The sequence below is a fragment of the Protopterus annectens genome, chromosome 2.part0 (assembly GCF_019279795.1).
Source record: "Protopterus annectens isolate FY-2018-M chromosome 2.part0, PAN1.0, whole genome shotgun sequence".
Taxonomy (NCBI): Eukaryota; Metazoa; Chordata; order Ceratodontiformes; family Protopteridae; genus Protopterus; species Protopterus annectens.
The window spans coordinates 701717958-701737539 of NC_056728.1; the positions used below are offsets into that span (position 1 = coordinate 701717958).

The following is a 19582-nucleotide window of genomic DNA, read 5'->3' on the forward strand; positions in this document are numbered from 1 at the left end:
AAGAAACATATGCTTAAAATGGCAGAGGATTTGATTACTATGATTAGAGGTTCTATGCCCCCTCCTGATAAGAGGCCTAGGATGGAACCTGAGTTTGAGAGTTTTGAGCACTGTTCGGAGGCTTCTGAGTCTTGACTGAAGACTTGCAGGAGTTTCCTCCTTATTCTGATTCTGATGTGGATGATTCTACTCCTTCAGCTTCTCCTCCTGAGGATTTTTCATTTTCAGAGACTCTGCATTCCATGAGGGAGCATTTTAAATGGGAAGGTCAAGATTTCTCTGATTCCAGGAAGAGGCTTAGGGAATTCTTGTTTTTACCCCAGCATAGGCCTTTAGCTATACCTCCTGTTCTGAATGTGGTGGAAGATGTTTTTGCAGAGGCTTCCCTGAATCCTGATTCTTTGCCTCCTGCCCCAGTTAAACCGGATAGGTACTATAGGGTGCCTGAAGCTCATAAGTATCTTTTTAAGAGTCCTAGGGCAGACCCGGAAACTGTCTCTCAGGGGCCTAAAGGGGTGAAGGCCTCTGTTAAAAATCCTGTTCCTCCTGATAAAGAGGCAAGGGCTTTGGATAGATGGGGAAAGAAAGTGTATACTTCTTCCACTTTAGCCATGAGGGCATTGAATTGTCAGTTTCACATGTTAAAATATCAGAATTACCTCCTTTCACAATTGAAATCTAAGGTGGATGCTCTGGCAGAAGGTATTGAGTGTAAGGAGTTGCAGGATTTAGTTCATGTGTCTGAACAGGTGGGTAAACATTCCTTGCAGTGTGGTTTTGATGCTGTGCAGGCCTCCTCGAGGGTGGCTGCCACTGGTTCTGTTCTTCGTAGGCATGCCTGGTTGAGAGATCAGAATTTAGCTGAGCATGTTAAAACAAGGATTTTGGATGCTCCTTTGCAGTCTGATGTGTTGTTTGGTTCGCCTGTGGAAGCAGTTTTAAAGAAAATGGAGGACAAGGCTAAGTCTATGCAAACTGTTAAGGATTTTTTGCAGGTGCAGCCTCCAAGTTTAGTAGAAATTGGCCTACTAAGGGATGGACTTATCCTGCTTATGATTCCCAGTCTAGGGTAGGTCTAGACGTGGTAGGGGCAGAGCTCAAGGTTCTTTTAGGCCTAGGACAGGGAGTTCCCCTGCTCAGACTTCTGGTGAGGGCAGGGGTCAGTCCTTTCGTAAGCAGACCCAATGACCTGCCTTTTCAGCTGCCAGTACATTCTCGCCTGGCAGCACCTTTGGGAGGAAGGCTGTCTCTTTTCAAAGAAAATTGGGATTTAATTACCCAAGACAGATGGGTTCTGGATATCATTCACCACGGTTACAGGTTTTATTTCCATACCTTGCCTCCTTTCAAAGGCATGCCAGACATTCCTCCTCTACAAAGAAAAGAGGCTCACAAGCAAATTTCTCTGTTGCTCCAAATAGGGGCCATTCAGCCAGTTCCTGTGCCAGAAAGGGGCCTAGGATTTTATTCTCGCCTGTTCCTAGTACCAAGAAGGGGAACACGTGGAGACCAATTTTGGATTTATCTATCCTCAACACTTATCTGGACATTCCCAAGTTCAAAATGTTGACGTTACAACAGCTTTTACCTCTGCTGGGCAAAGATCACTGGATGGTAACTTTAGATCTCAAGGAAGCTTACCTTCATGTGCCTATAAGACTAAGTTGCAGGAAGTATCTGCGTTTTCGAGCTGGAAATTCTCATTATCAGTTCTCTGCATTGCCCTTTGGCTTATCCACTGCGCCCAGAGTATTCACAAAGGTTCTGGCTCCAGTGATAGCTTACTTCAGGCTAAAAGGAATTCAAATCTATCCTTACTTGGACGACTGCCTGATTCTAGCTCAAGAAAAGGAAGACCTTCTACAGCATTTGGATTATGTCATAGCAGTGCTAAGATGCCTAGGGTATTCTGTGAGCGAAATAAAGTCCAGTCTAGTACCCTCTCAAGACATGTGCTTTCTGGGTGTGAGACTGAATACAGCAGCCCAGATGGCCTTTTTAACCCCGGACAAACAAAAGAATCTTTCCAGTTACTTCCATCAACTATCTCTTCAGTCCGGGCTGACTGCAAGGACAGTCCTTCAAGCCTTAGGGTTCATGGCATCTTGTATTCTGGTGCTTCCCAATGCCAAACTGCATATGAGGAAGCTGCAATGGTATCTCAAAAATGTATGGACGCAGCACTGCCAGGATTTGGACACTGTCATTCAAATAATACCTTGCATTCAAAAGGAATTTTTGTGGTGGGCTCAGGAATGTCACCTAAACAAGGGACTCTCTGTGACCCGGCCAGAGGCGAGTCAGATTCTAACGACAGATGCCTCAGACATTGCTTGGGGAGCTCATCTAAATGGAAAGTGGATACAAGACGAGTGGCCTGCCAGACTACAGCATCTACATATCAACATGAAAGAGATGTTAGCAGTCCAGTTTGCATTAATGGCTTTCAAGGAGTTACTTCTTCCAGGGCAGGTGTTGATTCTAACAGACAACACAACTGTCATGTGGTACATCAACAAACAAGGGGAACACATTCTTACCCATTGTGCAGGCAAGCAATGATTTTATGGGAGACTGCGCTCAGCTTGCAACTAACTCTTCAGGCAAGGTTTCTGCCGGGAGCACAGAACTCCTTAGCAGATGTGTTAAGCAGACAAATCATGGATCCCCACGAGTGGAAACTGGATCTTCATGTATTTCAAAATTGACAGTGTCATGGGGAACTCCAGACATAGATCTGTTCGCTTCTCCACTAAACCACCAGCTGCCAAAGTTTTGCACAAAGAGGTTTCATCACACAGCTTGGAAAGTGGATGCTCTTTCTTTCAGTTGGAAAAATCTTCATGTGTATGCTTTTCCACCTCTGCCTCTTCTCCCAAAGGTGCTTCTAAAGGTCAGACAAGACAAGCCAAGGATGATTTTAATAGCTCCAGATTGGCCTCGGCAGCACTGGTACCCATTACTGAGGAGTCTGGTAAGGAAGCCTCCATGGCCTTTACCCTTGATTCCACACCTGTTGTCTCAGAGGGACGGTCACCTGCTCAATGTCAAGCTTCACTCTCTTCATCTAACAGCCTGGCATATTCTGTTTTGAAAGACAGCAGGTCTCAACTTCCTCAACAAGTTTTAAATGTGATTATGGAAGCCAGGAGACCTAGTACAAGGAAAGTGTATGCAGAAAAATGGAAGAGATTTTTATTTTGGAGTGCAGCAAACAATTTGGAGATTTCTGAGCCTAATTTGAGTGTGGCTCTTCAATATCTTACTGAGTTATTGGACAAAGGTTTGTCTTTCTCTTCCATTAAGATTCATGCTGCAGCAATTTCAGCTCACTATGATTGTGACCCACCATTGTTTTCGCATCCTTTGTTCAAGCAATTTCTTAGAGGGGCAAAGAATATAAGACCCCCACGTAGAGCTCCTACTCCTGCTTGGGATCTCAATTTTGTGTTGGAGAAACTTACTCTACAACCTTTTGAGCCTGCGGCTACTGCTGAATTGAAATACTTGTCATGGAAGACTGCTTTTTTGTTGGCCATTACTTCTGCAAGAAGGGTTTCTGAGTTGCAGGCCCTTATGGCGGTAGAACCTTTTTTGATTTTTCATAAGGATAGGGTATCTTTACGTACTAATCCTTCCTTTATGCCTAAGGTGGTTTCTAGTGTGGCTTTAAACCAAACTATTCATTTGCCTACTTTTTATGCAGATCCTCAAAATAAAGGGGAAAAAATTTTGCACACTTTAGATGTACACAGGCAGTTGCGTTATTATTTGAGCAGGACTAAGGATTTTAGGCAGTCTCAGCAGTTGTTTGTTTCTTTTGCTTTGGGTTCGCAGGGCAAGCCTGTGTCAAAGCAAACTATTTCTAGGTGGATTGGGTTTTGCATTGCTTTTTGTTATTCCCATCATGGCAAGGAGATTCCAGTTGGGATTAGGCCTCATTCCACTAGGGCTACTGCCACTTCAACAGCATTTCTAAGGGGGGTGGCAACTAAGGATATTTTGGAGGCAGCTACTTGGAGTTCAGTGCATACTTTCTCTAAGCATTATCACCTTCCTCTCTACTCTAAGTCTAGGGCTGGTTTTGCCACAGCTATTTTGCAAGGCATGTTGTCAGTTCCTGCTTCCTTATGATTTGCCAGCCTCCCTTACCTCTGCTTTGGGATTCTACCCAATAGTTAGGACTGCAGCAATGTGGAATGAAGAACATAGTACAGTTTTGTACCTACCATAAATGTAGATGTTCGAGGATCCACATTGCTGCAGTCCAATTTACCCTCCCTCCTTCCCTCTGTGTTTAGGGGTGGTTGTGTAGGTGAGGTTATATTCTGGTAATTTTGTATATATTGTACATATTTTTGGTGCAGGTATGTTTGGAGTTTTTGGTTTTGGCCTTATCTTTTCAGGGTCTTCTGACATCTGGGGCAAGAAAAGACTGAGGATATGACGTCGGTCATGCGCATTAGTACCCTGACGTACTGACGTCAGTCTAATGCGCCCTGACCGACGTCAGCCATATACTTTGGTATTCGGGCCGACTCGACAGCGGACTACCCAATAGTTAGGACTGCAGCAATGTGGATCCTCGAACATCTACATTTATGGTAGGTACAAAACTGTACTCTTCTTCCCATGCTGGGCAAGGAGTCTTGGCTGGTAACTGTAGATCTCAAGGAGGCATACCTGCACGTCCCCATACGACCAAATTGCAGAAGATACCTCAGATTTCTTGCAGGATCAGAGCATTATCAATTCTCAGCATTGCCTTTTGGCTTATCTACTGCGCCCAGAGTATTCACGAAATGCCTGGCATCAGTAATTGCTCATTGCAGGCTTCAGGGAATTCAAATTTACCCTTACCTGGACGACTGCCTGCTACAAGCGGACAACAAAAACAAATTAACAAAAGACTTGAAAAGGGTCATTCATCTACTGCAAGCCTTGGGATACACAGTCAATATAAAAGTCAAGGCTGTTGCCATCCCAAAGGATAACTTTCTTGGGTGCAGAACTGGACACATCAAATCAAATGGCATCCCTCACAGCAGAAAAACAAAAGCACCTTCCACTCTACTTCATGGCATTAACAACGCAGAACCAGCTTACAGTAAGGAAAGTCCTGCAAGCCCTGGGTTACATGGCATCCTGCATAATTTTGATCCCACATGCCAGACTGCATATGAGGAAGTTGCAATGGTACCTCAGGAATTTATGGTCTCAGCACAAGCACAGCCTAGAAACCCAAATTCCAATAATTCCATGCCTGAAGCAAGAATTCTGATGGTGGGCTCAGGCCTGTCAATTGAACAAAGGACTGCCCTTCCACAGCCCTCAACCAAGCCAGACTATCACCACAGACGCCTCAGACCTTGGTTGGGGGGCACACATGCTGGACAAGTGCATACAAGGCTTATGGACTCAAGACCAGCTAAACCTACACATAAACCAAAAAGAGATGCTGGCAATAAAACTGGCAATTCAGGCATTCAGACCATTTCTCCAACAGGGACAATTGCTGATAAGGACGGACAACACCACAGTTATGTGGTATATCAACAAACAGGGAGGCACACATTCATATCCTCTATGCCGGATGGCAATGGATCTCTGGAATGTGGCCCTAGCCAACATACAGCTCAAGGCAATATTTGTGCCAGGGAAAGAGAACATACTAGCAGACATCTTAAGCAGGACTACCACGGATGCCCACGAATGGATGCTGCATCCAGACATCTTCAAATCCATCACAAGGAAATGGGGACTACCAGAAATAGACCTATTCGCATCCCCACACAATCACCAATTGAAAAATTCTGCACAAGGACATACCACCCACTTGCTTGGAAGGTGGACTCCTATCTTTCAGTTGGGAAAACCTGACAGCATATGCATTCCCACCTCTTCCTTTGATGCACAAGGTGCTATTGAAGATCAAAGAAGACCACCCAAGGATCATCCTGATAGCTCCAGACTGGCCGAGGCAGCACTGGTACCCACTACTGAGGAGTATGTCTTGGGAACTCGCATGGCCTCTACCCCAGGTTCCTTTACTGCTAACACAGAACAACTTCAAAACCCTGCATCCGAACCTGAAAACACTGCAGCTAGCTGCTTGGAGCATTGCATAAGACAAAATAACCCAGATTTATCTCAAAGGGTTAAAGACATTATCTTGGAAGCTCGCAGACCCTCAACAAGAAAAACTTACTCAGCGAAATGGAAAAGATATCTCTTTTGGAGTGCAGCAAAAGGGCAAAATGTAGCACTGGTAAACATAGCTAACATCCTGAAATACTTAGCAGAGCTTTTCCACAATGCCCTGTCTTGCTCTTCCATTAAGATTCATGCGTCAGCTATTTCAGCAGAATACAACATGGATCCTCCAGTCTTCTCTCATCCTCTACTCAGGCAGTTTCTGAGAGGAATCAAAAATGTAAAGCCACCAAGGAAGCCACCATTGCCTACATGGAACTTGAACTTTGTGCTAGAAAAGTTGACACTACCCCCTTTTGAACCAGCAGCAACAGCAGATTTACAGTACTTATTATGGAAAACTGCTTTCCTGTTTGCAATCACTTCAGCAAGAAGGGTTTCTGAATTACAGGCATTAATGGCAGTGCAACCCTTCCTTATCTTCCATCAGGATAGAGTGTCCATGAGAACTAATCCTACCTTTATGCCAAAGGTGGTCTCCAGGGTATCTTTAAACCAAGCAATACACCTACCTACATTCTTCCCCAACCCACAGAACAGGGGAGAAAGACTGCTGCATACCTTGGATGTGCATAGGCAATTGCGCTACTACCTGGACAGAACCAAGAACAATAGAAAAACTGACCAGCTTCTGGTAACATATGCCACAGGCATGGAAGGAAAAGCAATTTCAAAACAGACTGTCTCAAAATGGATAGGAAATTGCATTAGATTTTGTTATTCTTAACATGGAAAGGCAGCTCCAGAGAATATCAGACCTCACTCCACAAGGGCTACAGCCACTACTACAGCTTTTTTATGAGGAGTGGCTACAAAAGACATTTTAGAGGCTGCTACTTGGAGCTCCGTGCATACATTTGCCAAGCATTATAATCTACCCTTATACTCCAGATCCCGAGCAGGTTTTGCCACTGCTGTTTTGCAAGGGATCTTAACTACACCATAATCTTGTTAGGGCCTCCTCCCCCAGTTTGGCTATGGTATTCTACCCATTTGTTAGGACTGCAGATGCATCCTTGAAGGACATAGTACAGTTTTGTACCTACCATAAATGTAGATGTCCGAGAGGTATGCATCTGCAGTCAGGATTACCCACTCTCCTTCCCCACTGTGGTACTCCTAGGGTATTTGCCCATCTTGTAGCTAGCTGGGGGAATCTATTATGGTGTATTTGTTTGTATATATGTATATACATGTTTATTTCTATTTGCTCTCTGTTGTTTGGAAACATTTGCATTTATCCAAATTTAGCCTTCCTAGAGGGCATCTGGCATCTGGGGCAAGAAACACTGAGGAAAATGGCGTCGGCTGATGCCTTTATACCCGAAGAACTGCAGCTATGACGTCAGGTGAAGTGCGACACCAGCCGAGGCCAGACCCAAACTTTGGAATCCGGCCGACCGAAGGGCTGCCTGAGGCCAGGACAACCCATTTGTTAGGACTGCAGATGCATACCTCTCGGACATCTACATTTATGGTAGGTACAAAACTGTACTTTGTGTACATTTACCATAAATGTAGATGTTTGAGTGTATTCACTGTTGAAGTCCTGGTTACCCTCCCTCCAGCCCCCTGACTTCATCTGATTATACCTCTTCTCTCCTTTTCAATGTTTAAAATCTTTTTGGTGCATTTGCTTTTTTGTTTGAGGCATAAATTTGTATATTTATAGATTTAATTGCTTCCCATTAGGGGGGCACCTGACATCTGGGGCAAGAAAAACTGATGTAATGATGTCGGCTGCATGTTTTATACACCTGACTTCACGGAAGAAGAGACAGCAATCGACGCAGGACCCAAGACTTTGTTAATCAGGCCAACTGAGGGCTACCTGCAAGCAGATAACCCAAATGTAATGACTGCAACAGTGAATACACTCGAACATCTACATTTATGGTAAGTGTACACAACTGTACTTTACATATGATGGTGCTCCAATGGACTCTGGAAATCCAGTGGTCCTTTCTGGATCTACTACTGTTACATCTGATTTGTCACTCCCGTGTATGCACGGATTATCTTTTTTGGTGGACTCCATCCCCAGATCATCTTTGCAGTCACCTGTTTATTCTCCCCACCCCTCTGTCCACAGTGACCATGGACACCTCCTTACTCGGATGGGGGGGCATTGCTTGGGAAGGACAGTTCAAGACATGTGGTCCTCCCTAAAGACCCAGTTGCATATCAGAGTCCTAGAGATGAGGGTGGTGCTGTTGGCATTGCAAGCTCTCCAGGCCCATCTTCCACTAGGGACAATTGCCATCCAAACAGACAACATGTCGGTAGTCTGGAATATCAACAAACAGGGGGGAACCAGGTCTTATCCCCTTTCCCATGAAGCCATGAGATTGTGGGAGTGGGCAGTCCCCACCGGCTGTTTTCTGGTAGTAACTCATATTCTTGGGAGGTCAAGCATTCTGGTGGACAGGCTAAGCAGGTCTATCCTGATGCCTTACGAGTGGTCTTTGAATCCTTCAGTAGCGAAGCAGATCTTTCTAAAGTGGGGTCAGCCTTGTTGCGATCTCTTCGCCTTTCCTTCCAACACGAAGTGCAGCGAGTTTTTTGTTCTGAACCTCCCTCCGGGGAAGACTCTCAGAGATGCTGTAGTTCATCCTTTGTCCTCCGGTCTTCTTAATACTTATCCTCCTTTGCCCTGATCTCAAAATGCATCCAGAAAACACAATGGCTGGGGAGCTCAGTCATCCTCATTGCTCCTTTCTGGCCTTGCCAAGTATGTTTCCCTTCTCTGTGGTCTCATGTAGTGTGTCCTTCCTGGACGTTGGATCCGGCTCTGGATCTGATTTCTCATCCCTCAGGGATTCCACATCCAGATCTGGCTAACCTGAAGCTCACTGCTTGGCTGCTCCAGTTCCCATGATAGTTAGGACTCCCGGGTTATCTTCTTTGCTTAAGAAGATTTTGGTAGCAGCTCATAAATCTTCCACGAGGAAGATTTATTCCAGTAAATGGAAGCGTTTCTCCATTTGGGCAGCTCTTCGGGATTTGGATCCTTTCACTGCTCCGGTTCCTATCATCTCGGAGTTTCTGGCAAGCAGTTTCTAGCAGGGTACCAGTTTCTCTGCAGTTTTGGCAGCTATTTCTAACTACCACATAGGGGACAAGTCAGCTTCTCTAGCATCTTCTAAGCTCTGCAGCGCCTTTTCTGAAGAATACTTTTCTTCTGTGGCTGCGGATCAAGGACCCTATGCCTCCCTGGGATCTTACCTTGGTCCTTCAAGCCTTGGTTTCTTCCCCTTTTGAACTTGCCGCTTCAGTGGATCTACAATTCCTGTCTTGGAAGACAGCTTTCCTGATTGCTCTTACTTCAGATAAAAAGGTGTCAGAGCTTCAGGACTTATCAATTAAGCCCCCTTTATGATTTTCCATAAAGACAGTTTCTCTGCACAGTAATCCTTCCATTTTACCTAAAGTACCTCAGAATCAAACATCAATCTAGGTCATCAACCTCCCCATCTTCTTTCCGAACTTCCAGAATAAAGGGGAGTATAAATTGCATCTTTTGGTTGTTTATAGACCATTATGGTTTTACTTGCACAGAACAGAGGCCTTCCACAAGTCTGATCAACTTTTCGTTTCCTGTTCTAAGCTCTTTTAGGGAAGCCTGCATCTAAGGTCACCTTTGTTCGTTGGATTTCTCAGTGTATACACTAGGCATATACAACAAAAGGAGTGCCTCCACCAGGTCACTTTAAGGCACATTCTACTAGATCTATGAGTACTTCAGCCACCTTTTGGTCCAGAGTTTCCTTGGATGAAATTTGCTCGGCGGCTACCTGGGCATCTTTGGATACTTTCATCTCCCATTACAAACTGGATCTTCTCTCCAGAAGCAGGGGAACCTTTGGCTCCGCTGTGTTACGGAATATCCTTTCATGAGGACCTCCCAGGTGTTTCGTAGCTAGGGACTCTGCACAGGTTGAAGACCAAATGACAACTTCAGATAAAGAAGTTATGTATTCACTATAACATTCCATCTGAGTTGTTGCTCTTCATTTGTCTTGAGCTGTCCCTCCCTCCTTCCCCCTGCCTCATTGGGGCTGTGTAGTTAAGGCATGACCCTCTCTTAACCATTATCTGTTACTTCTGTTGATACTGTCTCAGTTTTTGGCATCAGGAAGTAAGTCATGGTGTCAGGTTGGGTTGCTACGGGGGACAGCAAACTCGATCTGAAGGGAGGATGGAGACAGGGGCATAATGGGTAGGGGAGGAGCTTGGAGCTCGGATCAGATGCTGGAGAAAGGTATCCGAGCCGGATCCGGGTCCCACAAGTTGAAGACGAATGAAGAGCAATAACCTTGATGGAACGTTATGGTAAGTACATAACTTCTCTTTTTCGTGTATGATTTAAGTTTGTTCCAAATTAGTATTTTACCAATTGTAGGAAGTATGGAGGTGGACTGGTAGTGGCTTCATCAATGTATGGACTTGCACAGCCAGCTGAGAATGTCTTATGAGAAGTTTGTCTCTATTGAAACATGCATGACTCTTACTATTTGTAGTTTAACCAAAAAGAGGTAATTTAGATGCTTTTAATAATGCTTTTAAAAAAGCACTGTTAACACCACTAAAAATGTGTAACATGACAAAACAGACTTAAACAGCAAGTCAAACAGTATATTTTTATTTATTAGTTTGTTAACCAGGTAACCCAACTGAGAATGGGACAGTCTGGGAGTACTGTCTGATTAAGTGAAATTGAGAGACTCAAACTCAGGGCTGCAGAATGAAGCTAATTAACAGCTTGCAGATTTAACTTTGACTAGGCGACCAGACATCTAATACAGCTGTAGATGAAAATAAATTGTAAGAAATAGGTTTGAGTGGTAAATGAAGTAAAATCAAAGAACTGAAAACACCCTCAGCTGGTCAGATTTATTCTTCTTCTAAGCCAGCTGAAATAAAAAGACTGCAGACGCAGACTGTTGTGGAGCAGTCCCCTTAGGTACTGAGATTCCACAGGTATGAGGCCCAGTATATAAAAAAAAATTAACAACATGACATTTCAAATGCACTTGTGGGCCAACCAACAGTCTGTGGGAGACTGTAGCCGAGGAGGTCAGTACAGCACTATAAACTCCTGCAGGTAAGTGTGAGCCACATGTGTATGAGCACATGTACCAGTTTTAAAAATTGTATGAAGACAGACCAGGAGCCTGTGCAAGCTTCACATGGTGTAGCAAAAGGTAGCTAGTGAACAACTCCTTGTAATATGTTTAAAGGTTATGTGTAGGATTAGAACCTCTTACACTACATATCTGTTGAATGGAGTTCCAAAAACGGCAGCATCATTCCACATGAATCTGCAAGCATTTTACAAAAACAAGTATGCTACCTTTTGTGCTGCTAACACTGCTCTTGAGAGATCACCTTGAACGATTTAAAATGTTTGCTTCTGGAGAGATTTCAGGAATGAAACCCTCATTATTTCATTACAGCTGTCATCTGATCATTTAAATGTTAGTCTGTTATCCAGGATCACTTCTAAGTTGTACCTCTAATCCACAATTTAACTATATTAGCAGAGTGGCTAACAGTGTCTTCTCCTGATGTGTTCAGTAGGACACTATAAACCAGGTGTAGTATCAGGGTTCAGGTCTTTTTGTGGCTACAGTTTATATATAAAAAAAAAAAAAAAAAAAAAAAAGCATTTTCTTAAGGTAGACTGACAGGATTTGTTTTAGAGCTTTTCCTATCATTAGAGGCGATAGCCTTCTTTTTGCATGTACTTAGCATAACACTAGAAGTTTATCTGTGGTAACATACCCCTCAGTGCTCCTCATACCTCTGGCGTAGTAATACATGAGCCATATACATATCAGTTATTCAGACATGTCACCTTAGATATGGATAAACCTGACAACATAGTACATTAAGGGATAGGCAGACTGCAGAAACCATAGAAAGTTTTACTTGTTAGGCAGTCCATTATGCCTAGTATTATTGCTGTGGATGGACCCACTCTACCAAATCTAACCTTTTGATTTGTACATAATTATTGTTTTTAGAAAATTGCTGTTTTCATGTATTTGAATGCCTATTCAGCCCAGTCATATACATTACTGTATTGAGAGAACATTGATACTGTAGATGGATTGCTTTGTGCCAAGCCAGTCAGGTGCTTTTATTTGTTCTTTGGTTGAAGTTACCGTGTTCTCTCTTTTAGAGCTCACCTCGTGAGTGGAAGCCTCTGAAAGAACACAGCTGCACTGACATCCCTTGGCTGCTAATATTTATTTTGTTCTGCATTGGAATGGTAAGCAGTTTCATTTGTTCTTACTTCTCTGTTTTCAGGGACAACCTTGTTAAGTACTGAAACTATAGGCTGTTAACACAAAATATTGTTCCAAGTTATTTGTCATGCAGGACATTTTACATATAACGTGTAGGATGGAGCAATGATTATTTTTTTTCCATTACAACACTTAAGATGTTTTTCCATATCACTGCAGTATTCTTTACCCTAAGGGATTTCCTGCCATGGATAGCTCTACATCCGGCCAGTGTACCAAAACTTAGTGTTTATAGGTATCTTTCATCACACTCTCCATGCAAGCCATAAAGCGTAAATGTGAAGTACAGACACACACATTCAGAACTTTGCCATCAGTCCAAATGCCATTGTTGAACGTCAGTCTGAGTACCCTTCTGCTGTGCTAGAATGCCCTTCTGATGTGCTGTTTACCAAGCTGTGTTTTCAGACAAGTGCCCCCTTGGGGGTTTCTTTTGTATTTTCGTGGTTATTGTGTTCATGTCATCCAGAAAGGGAAAATGACAATGTGGGAGGGAGATTCCCCATAACGAATGTCACAACCAGTGTCTCTTCTCTGTGTGCTTCCCACAATCTTTTGCAGTGCTGTATCTGCCATGCACTTGTATCCAAGATCCTATGTAGTAGTCTCTCCTTCTTGTCCATATACCTGGAGATGTAAAAATAAAGGAATAGCTTGCGGGTAAGGGGCGAATTGTAAGAGAATAAAGCTATGTAAAGTAAAAATAAAACAAATGCGATCAACGTGGCAGCAATATAAAGCTTTAATATAAAAAACACATAGAAAAATAAATAAATGGTAAGCACTTTCGCTGCTACAAGCCGCTTCTTCAGACCATATAAAAGTATTTAAACACAAGCTACCATATTTAAAAACCAAATCAGCAAATCAGAACAAATAAAAAGAACATCTGATCTTCACTATAATGCCTCTTAGTACCATTCATAAAAAGCCATTCAGAAATAACCTACCAATCAGGTTAATGTATAAGACCATGTGACCTTAATACAGACTTGACAGTGGAAGCTTCATTCAAGCTGGGAAAGGTATCTCCTGCCAGATGTACAATCCATAGCAGCTCATAGCATTCAGTTTTATTTCTAAGGTCTCCACCCGTAATATTAGCATTTAAAACTTCCATAACCATAAGCTTAAACCAGTGTTGTGAGTCTGATTCAGTCACGTCTTGCTAACGCATTATTTGGCTTCTTGTTATGAATATCACCCACATGTTCTAAAATCCTTTCTATAAAGGTGTATTAGATTTCCTTACATAAAAACATTCACAAACTTGACATGTAGCATAGTAAGCTATATTAGATGTTTTGCAATCAGAATAAAAATGTAAATAAATATTATAACCAAGTAGCGGATGTACGATGACACTCATGGCCCAAATAAATTTGCAGACATTGCAAAACCTGCATGGAAATGTACCACCTCAATCAAAGGTAATAAAATTTTGATATGTGGTCTATAGCAGAGTTCACGTTTTAGTACTTTCTTATTATGGAACGAGAACTTGAGCACCCTTTTAACTCGACTGCAATGGAGCTCAGGAAGTTTGCAGTGTAACTTCCAGTGGGCGGATCCTAAGCCATTTGACAGAATCAAATTATGTCCTTACATTTCAAATAAATGTTAATATCTATGGAACCATAGGGGTTATGAAAGAAGTGTAAATAGCAAACTCTTCAGCACAAACTATTTTTATAGTTGTAGTATTCTTTAGGTTCTAGGTCTTTAAACCAAATTTTATAAGTCACAGTAAACACAGTAACTATTACATTTGCAATATTTTGTAAACAACTTACGATATCTCAGCAACCACTTATGTTACACACAAACCGTCAGCATTTTATTCTTCTAGCTGAGGGCTTTCATATGAGGCTAAGGAGTTCTGTCTGTGGTACTTGGTTGTTGAGATATTTAGAAAAATGTAAAAATTATATCTATATAAATTAATATCATAAAAACAACAGTTAATGTCTATTTACCAGCACTAGACAGAGGTCAAATATTAATGCAGTTAAATGTGCCATTTTATAAGCTTTTAAGATGAAATATTTTAAAACTTTGTACATAGCATGGTTTTGGAATTATTGATGCAAATATGAACAAGCAATATTTGACACCTAGAGGTGTCAGTAGGAGTTAACAGTAGGAGTTAACTGCAGATACACCTGGAGGAATCACTCGGATGTAATGAGTTAACGTTGTCATCATTGATCAGTAGTGACCAGATCATCTTTATTATATCACAGACAGTGTCTATATTAGAATGTCAGTCCAGTACGAGGACATGAAACATGGCGAGCAGAATGGGAGAACAAGGACTCATGTTCTTCAGTAAAAAAATGGTTTAACAACAAAGACTAAGTGAACAAACTTCTTCAGCGTCCTTCTGTACTTCAGCCTTAGAGTATTCTGTAGCTATAAACTCCTTAGACACAGTACCTAGCGCCTCAACTGCAAAATTATCCTCATTGTGCAGTGTCATGGTTCTCAAGAACTGACCTTTAATAATGTTCCTGGTGACATGTCTAGGATGCGAAAGCCCTTATTTATATATATATTTTTTATATTAAATCTTTATATCACGGGTTTCCAGACATCTGTGCCTGACGTTGAGGGCGAACCTTGGCTGATTATATCTGAAGGCCCAAGGAAGATTCCTCAAATCTTAGGGAATGGCAGGATTTCACTCGGGGTTCATTTAATGCTTTGTTGGCCTTGAATACTTTTCAAGGGGTCTCTCTGCCTGTTCCTCCCTGGTCTTCCAGTCCACTAAAGAGGCCCAGTGAATTGAATTCCTCTGATGAGGATTTGGACTGGGGGGGGATCTTTGGCTTTCTGTTACCAGATCCCTTCCCCCTTGGGCTATGGTTCTTTCCCTGGAGGAACTCTCCTTTGTGGATTCCATTGTTCATCTGATGGAATTCTTTAGATGGGTTTGCTCTCAAGTTTCTGAGATTCAGAAAATATTCTATGAGCTCCTTCAGATGGAGTCTCCTAAGCCATCTGCTGTTCCTCCTGTTCTGGCTACCCTTCTGGATACTTTCTTGGCAGCATCTGTGGCCCCTGACTCTCAGCCCCCTGCACCCAAGAAGCCAGACACATTCAATGAAGTGCCCGAGAAGTGAAAATTTCTTTGTGTCCTTCTGCAGACCCTTCTGTATTGTCACTCTCTTCTGACAAGTCTTCTAAGTTACTGCCCTCTCCCCAGGTGTTGCCTTATGATAAGGAATTATCCTTCCAGATCTGTGTTTGTCCATAGGCAGATTTCCCTCTTCCCAAAGGCAAGAAGCATTCTAGGCATATGACACCTGTTATGTCTACTCAGAATCCTGCCTTCCAGAAATGTGCTTTCCTGGACAAGTCAGGTTCTATTTTAGTTTGCTTGACCTGGCCGAGGGAAGGAGGAAGCAATTTCTTAAAGGCATAATTTATATTGGGACATTCAGTAAGACCATTCTGCCTTCCTAGGACCTCAATTTTGTTTTTGAAAATTGACTCTGGCTTCTTTTGAGCCTGTTTCTTCAGTTTCCTTACATCATCATACTCTGAAGACTGTTCTTTTGGCTCTCACTTCAGGCAAGAGAGCTTCTGAATTTCAGCCTCTCATGGCCATTCCTCCTTTATTAGTTTTCCACAGACATAGGATGTCTCTTCCTAATAATCCTCCTTTTTATGTCCAAGGTGGTCAGTGAGTTGTCACTTAATCAGTCCATTCATCTTTCTTCCTTTTTACCTTCTCCGCAGTCTGCCACTGAGAAGGTTCTTCATGCTTTGGATTTGCATAGACAACTCAGATGTTACTTGGATAAATCGAATGTTATTTGCAAATCTGAGCAACTTTTTGTTTCCTTTTGCCATATGACTTTAGGTTTAGCTATTTCTAAGCAAACCTCCTCCTCCCCCTGGATTTCTAAGGCCATTTCTCTTTTTGTTGTAATTTTTATGGAAAATGTCTTTCCTTGTTGGTAAAGGTGCATTCTACTAGGGTAGTTGTCTCCTCTGGTGCTTTTTTCAAGGGCCTGGATACCAGTTCCATCCTTGAGGCTGCTACTTGGTCCAGTGCTCATACTTTCACTAAGCATTCATAGGTTCTTAGGTGTTTACTGGCTAACAACCACAAGGGCCTTTTTAAGCCTAGCTATGCATCCCAAATCTCTGACAAGTTCTGATACCCTTGGTAAGTGTAAGCATGAGCCTGGAGATGAACCATTTACATGTTATCTGTGTCCAATAGAGACATATATGCCAAACCAGAGATGAATTTTCGGTTTCCCATCCAGTTGTCCAAGTTGCACCTAAATTGGGTTAGGGAGGAACTCTGCTTCACATGGATGGGGAGCCTGTTCCATAGATAGGGTAGTCTCTGGGATACATACTTATCTATCCAGCAGGTCCTATTTATATCAGAGGCAAGGTTTAAGTCGTTAGAATGGGTAATTCTGGTGATGTTTGTTTTGTGGGTATGCAGCAGGTCCATCAGAGTGGGGTCTGACAATGCCCTGTATGCCAGGCATGGATCTCCCCTCAGCAAGGCTGTAGGAGACAGAATTTTACTTATGCCCTGTATTCTTTTATTGAGGAACCTCTGTGAACATTCCAGTTGTTGGATATGCCTGGCTAGGTACATACTAAAGCAGGCATTGTACTCCAATGATAGATCTGATGAATGCTGAATACAGTGGAACAATGACTTCCTTAGACTTGGATGGCATGCCTGTGTTTATAAGTTGTGCATCATAGAATGATTTCCTCACCACTGTAGACACATGATGGTCAAAGGCTGTATTAGTATCTATGTGTCCCTAAGTCTCTGACTACTGGTACCAGAGATGGATGACTTTCCAAAGGATATTGTTATGCATTTCTTGGCATTCAACTTTAGTCCATGGCTCTGACACTAGTTGCTTGTCTGTGTTAGCCCCTCCTGGAGAATATTTGTGTCAGTGACAGATTAAATGACAGCTTCTAATTTGCAATCATCTGCAAATTTAGTCAGGCAGAGACCACTGACATGGGCCTTGACTTCTGATAATTAAATGCCAAAAAAGAAGCGGTGCAAGGACTGATCCTTTAGGGACTCCACTTGTCACTGACCTCTTTGTCAAGGTGGACTCTTCAATTTTAACGTCCTGGGTCCTGTCTCTGAGCCAGTTGGCTATCCACTGGGTGATGTATGGCTTTGTACCTAACCTCCTGATTTTGTCAACAATGCTTGAGTGGGGTATTGTGTCAAATGCCTTGGCCAGGTGTCAAGGTAAGCAGCGTGAGTGATTTTGCCCTCATCTATTGCTTTGGTGACTTCAAAGAAGTCCACCAGGTTGGGTAGGCATGATCTGCCCTTGACTAAACCAGACTGGGTTGGATCCAGTGTCTGGAGGTTTACTATATCTGCATTGATCATGTCCATGATCGTTCTTACTTATGGGTTTGTAGCTTGTACAGAGGGATGACTATTGCCTTTCTCCGTTCATGAGGCATGAAGCCTATTTGGAAGCTACAGTTAAATAGCAATTCCAGTGGCCCTGATGGGTGATGTTTCATGCTATTTAGAAGGCATCCTGGGATATTGTCTGGGCCCATTGATGCAGTGGTCTTTGTCTTGGAGCATTAATGACCTGTTTCCTAGTGATAGTAGGGGGAGTTATAACTGATGATATTTCCTGTGGGAAGGTTGAGTTGGAAAGAGGGGGAAAGTTGGAGCTGCCTTTATCACCCAGGAGGTTTGCTAAAGCTTCTGGCTCAGTATGGTGGCTCCATTTACAATGAGCTCTGCACACACTTGTGTAATGCCTCTGAGGTTGCGGACCTAGCTAAAGAATGCTTTGTGGTTGTCCTTGGTCTGGGAGGCCAAACGTATCTCAAATTTGGCTTTGGTAGACTTTATTTGTCCTCCGAGTTGTTTCTTTAGTTTGAGACAAGATTGCTTTTGTCCTGCTTGGGTGCTGCACTTCCTAATTTTTGCCATGATTTTCTTCCTCCTGTTGTACAACCTACTGATTTTGTAATTCCACCAGGGTGACTTGTTTTTTGAGTTAGTTCTGTACTTTTTGAGTTAGTTCTGTACTTCTTCCTGGTGGGTACAGCTGCCTCTGCAGCTATTAACATGCTTTTGCAGGGTTTCTGTGAACAGTTAAGGCAGCAGTGTTTTCAGGGTTTATGGGGGCTTGAAATTTTGCCAGGATCTCACTTAATAGCAGGAGGTTAGCCTTAGAGTAGTTCCTGAATATTCCAGGTTGCTGGGGGTCGAGGTTCTTTTTTTTTTACTTCAAAGCAGACCATTTTGTGCTCTGACCTTACCAGAGAAGGCATTACAGCAGTGGGTGTGCAGCAGTCTTCCATATTATTGAGGAACAGATCCAGTATGATTGCACCCCTGGTTGGTGTATTGACTGTCTGGTTCAGGGAATTTGTGTTTACAAATTCCAGGAATCTCTGTGCCTGTCCATTTGATGTCATATAGGATTCTCGGTCAATAGTGAGGTAATTAAAGTCACTCATGAATATGGTATTGGTTGGATGGATAGTGTTTCTAATAAGTTTAAATACATGGCATGGGTTTCTTGGATCATAGAGAGGGACCTATACCTTGCAAAGAAGTTGTATTGGATTTTACCTATGGTGATCTGACCATGGAGCAGCTCAAGTTCATTGTCCTGTTTGACTAGCCATATAGTATATTTATTTTTTATGTAAATAGAGGCACCTCCACCTTTAGTCCCCTGCCTGTGAAATAGCTGGCCTAAATGTGTGGAAGGCGTTATAGCCTTGCACTGTTGGTGTGCTCTCTGCGGCTTTAAACCATGTCTCAGTGACCGCACAGACCTTCAGTATTCTCTAGGGTAAAGTCAGCTTCTAAGGAGAGGAGTTTTGTGTTTAGACTCCTGGCATTGAGCAGTAATACCGTTTAGATTTTCTTGGTTTTGATTTGCTGTGCTGGAAGTACTTTCAGTTTGGCATTGCCTAAAAAAGGCACTATGAAGGACGACTAGGTTTTAGCTAATATTCAAAAGCCTAGAGGGGAGAGGTGCAGACCATCCCTGGCAAAACAGTGTGGTCTGTTG

General features: G+C 42.7%; 1 protein-coding gene across 2 annotated transcripts in view; it reads left to right on the plus strand.

The window, feature by feature from the left end:
- SLC44A1 (solute carrier family 44 member 1) overlaps positions 1–19582 on the plus strand; it is a 1740232-nt gene that overhangs the window by 151376 nt on the left and 1569274 nt on the right. For both annotated transcript variants that reach the window (XM_044061029.1, XM_044061030.1), the window contains exon 2: positions 12398–12487. In XM_044061029.1, coding sequence (XP_043916964.1) covers positions 12398–12487 — 90 coding nt within the window. The remainder of the gene's footprint in view (positions 1–12397; positions 12488–19582) is intronic.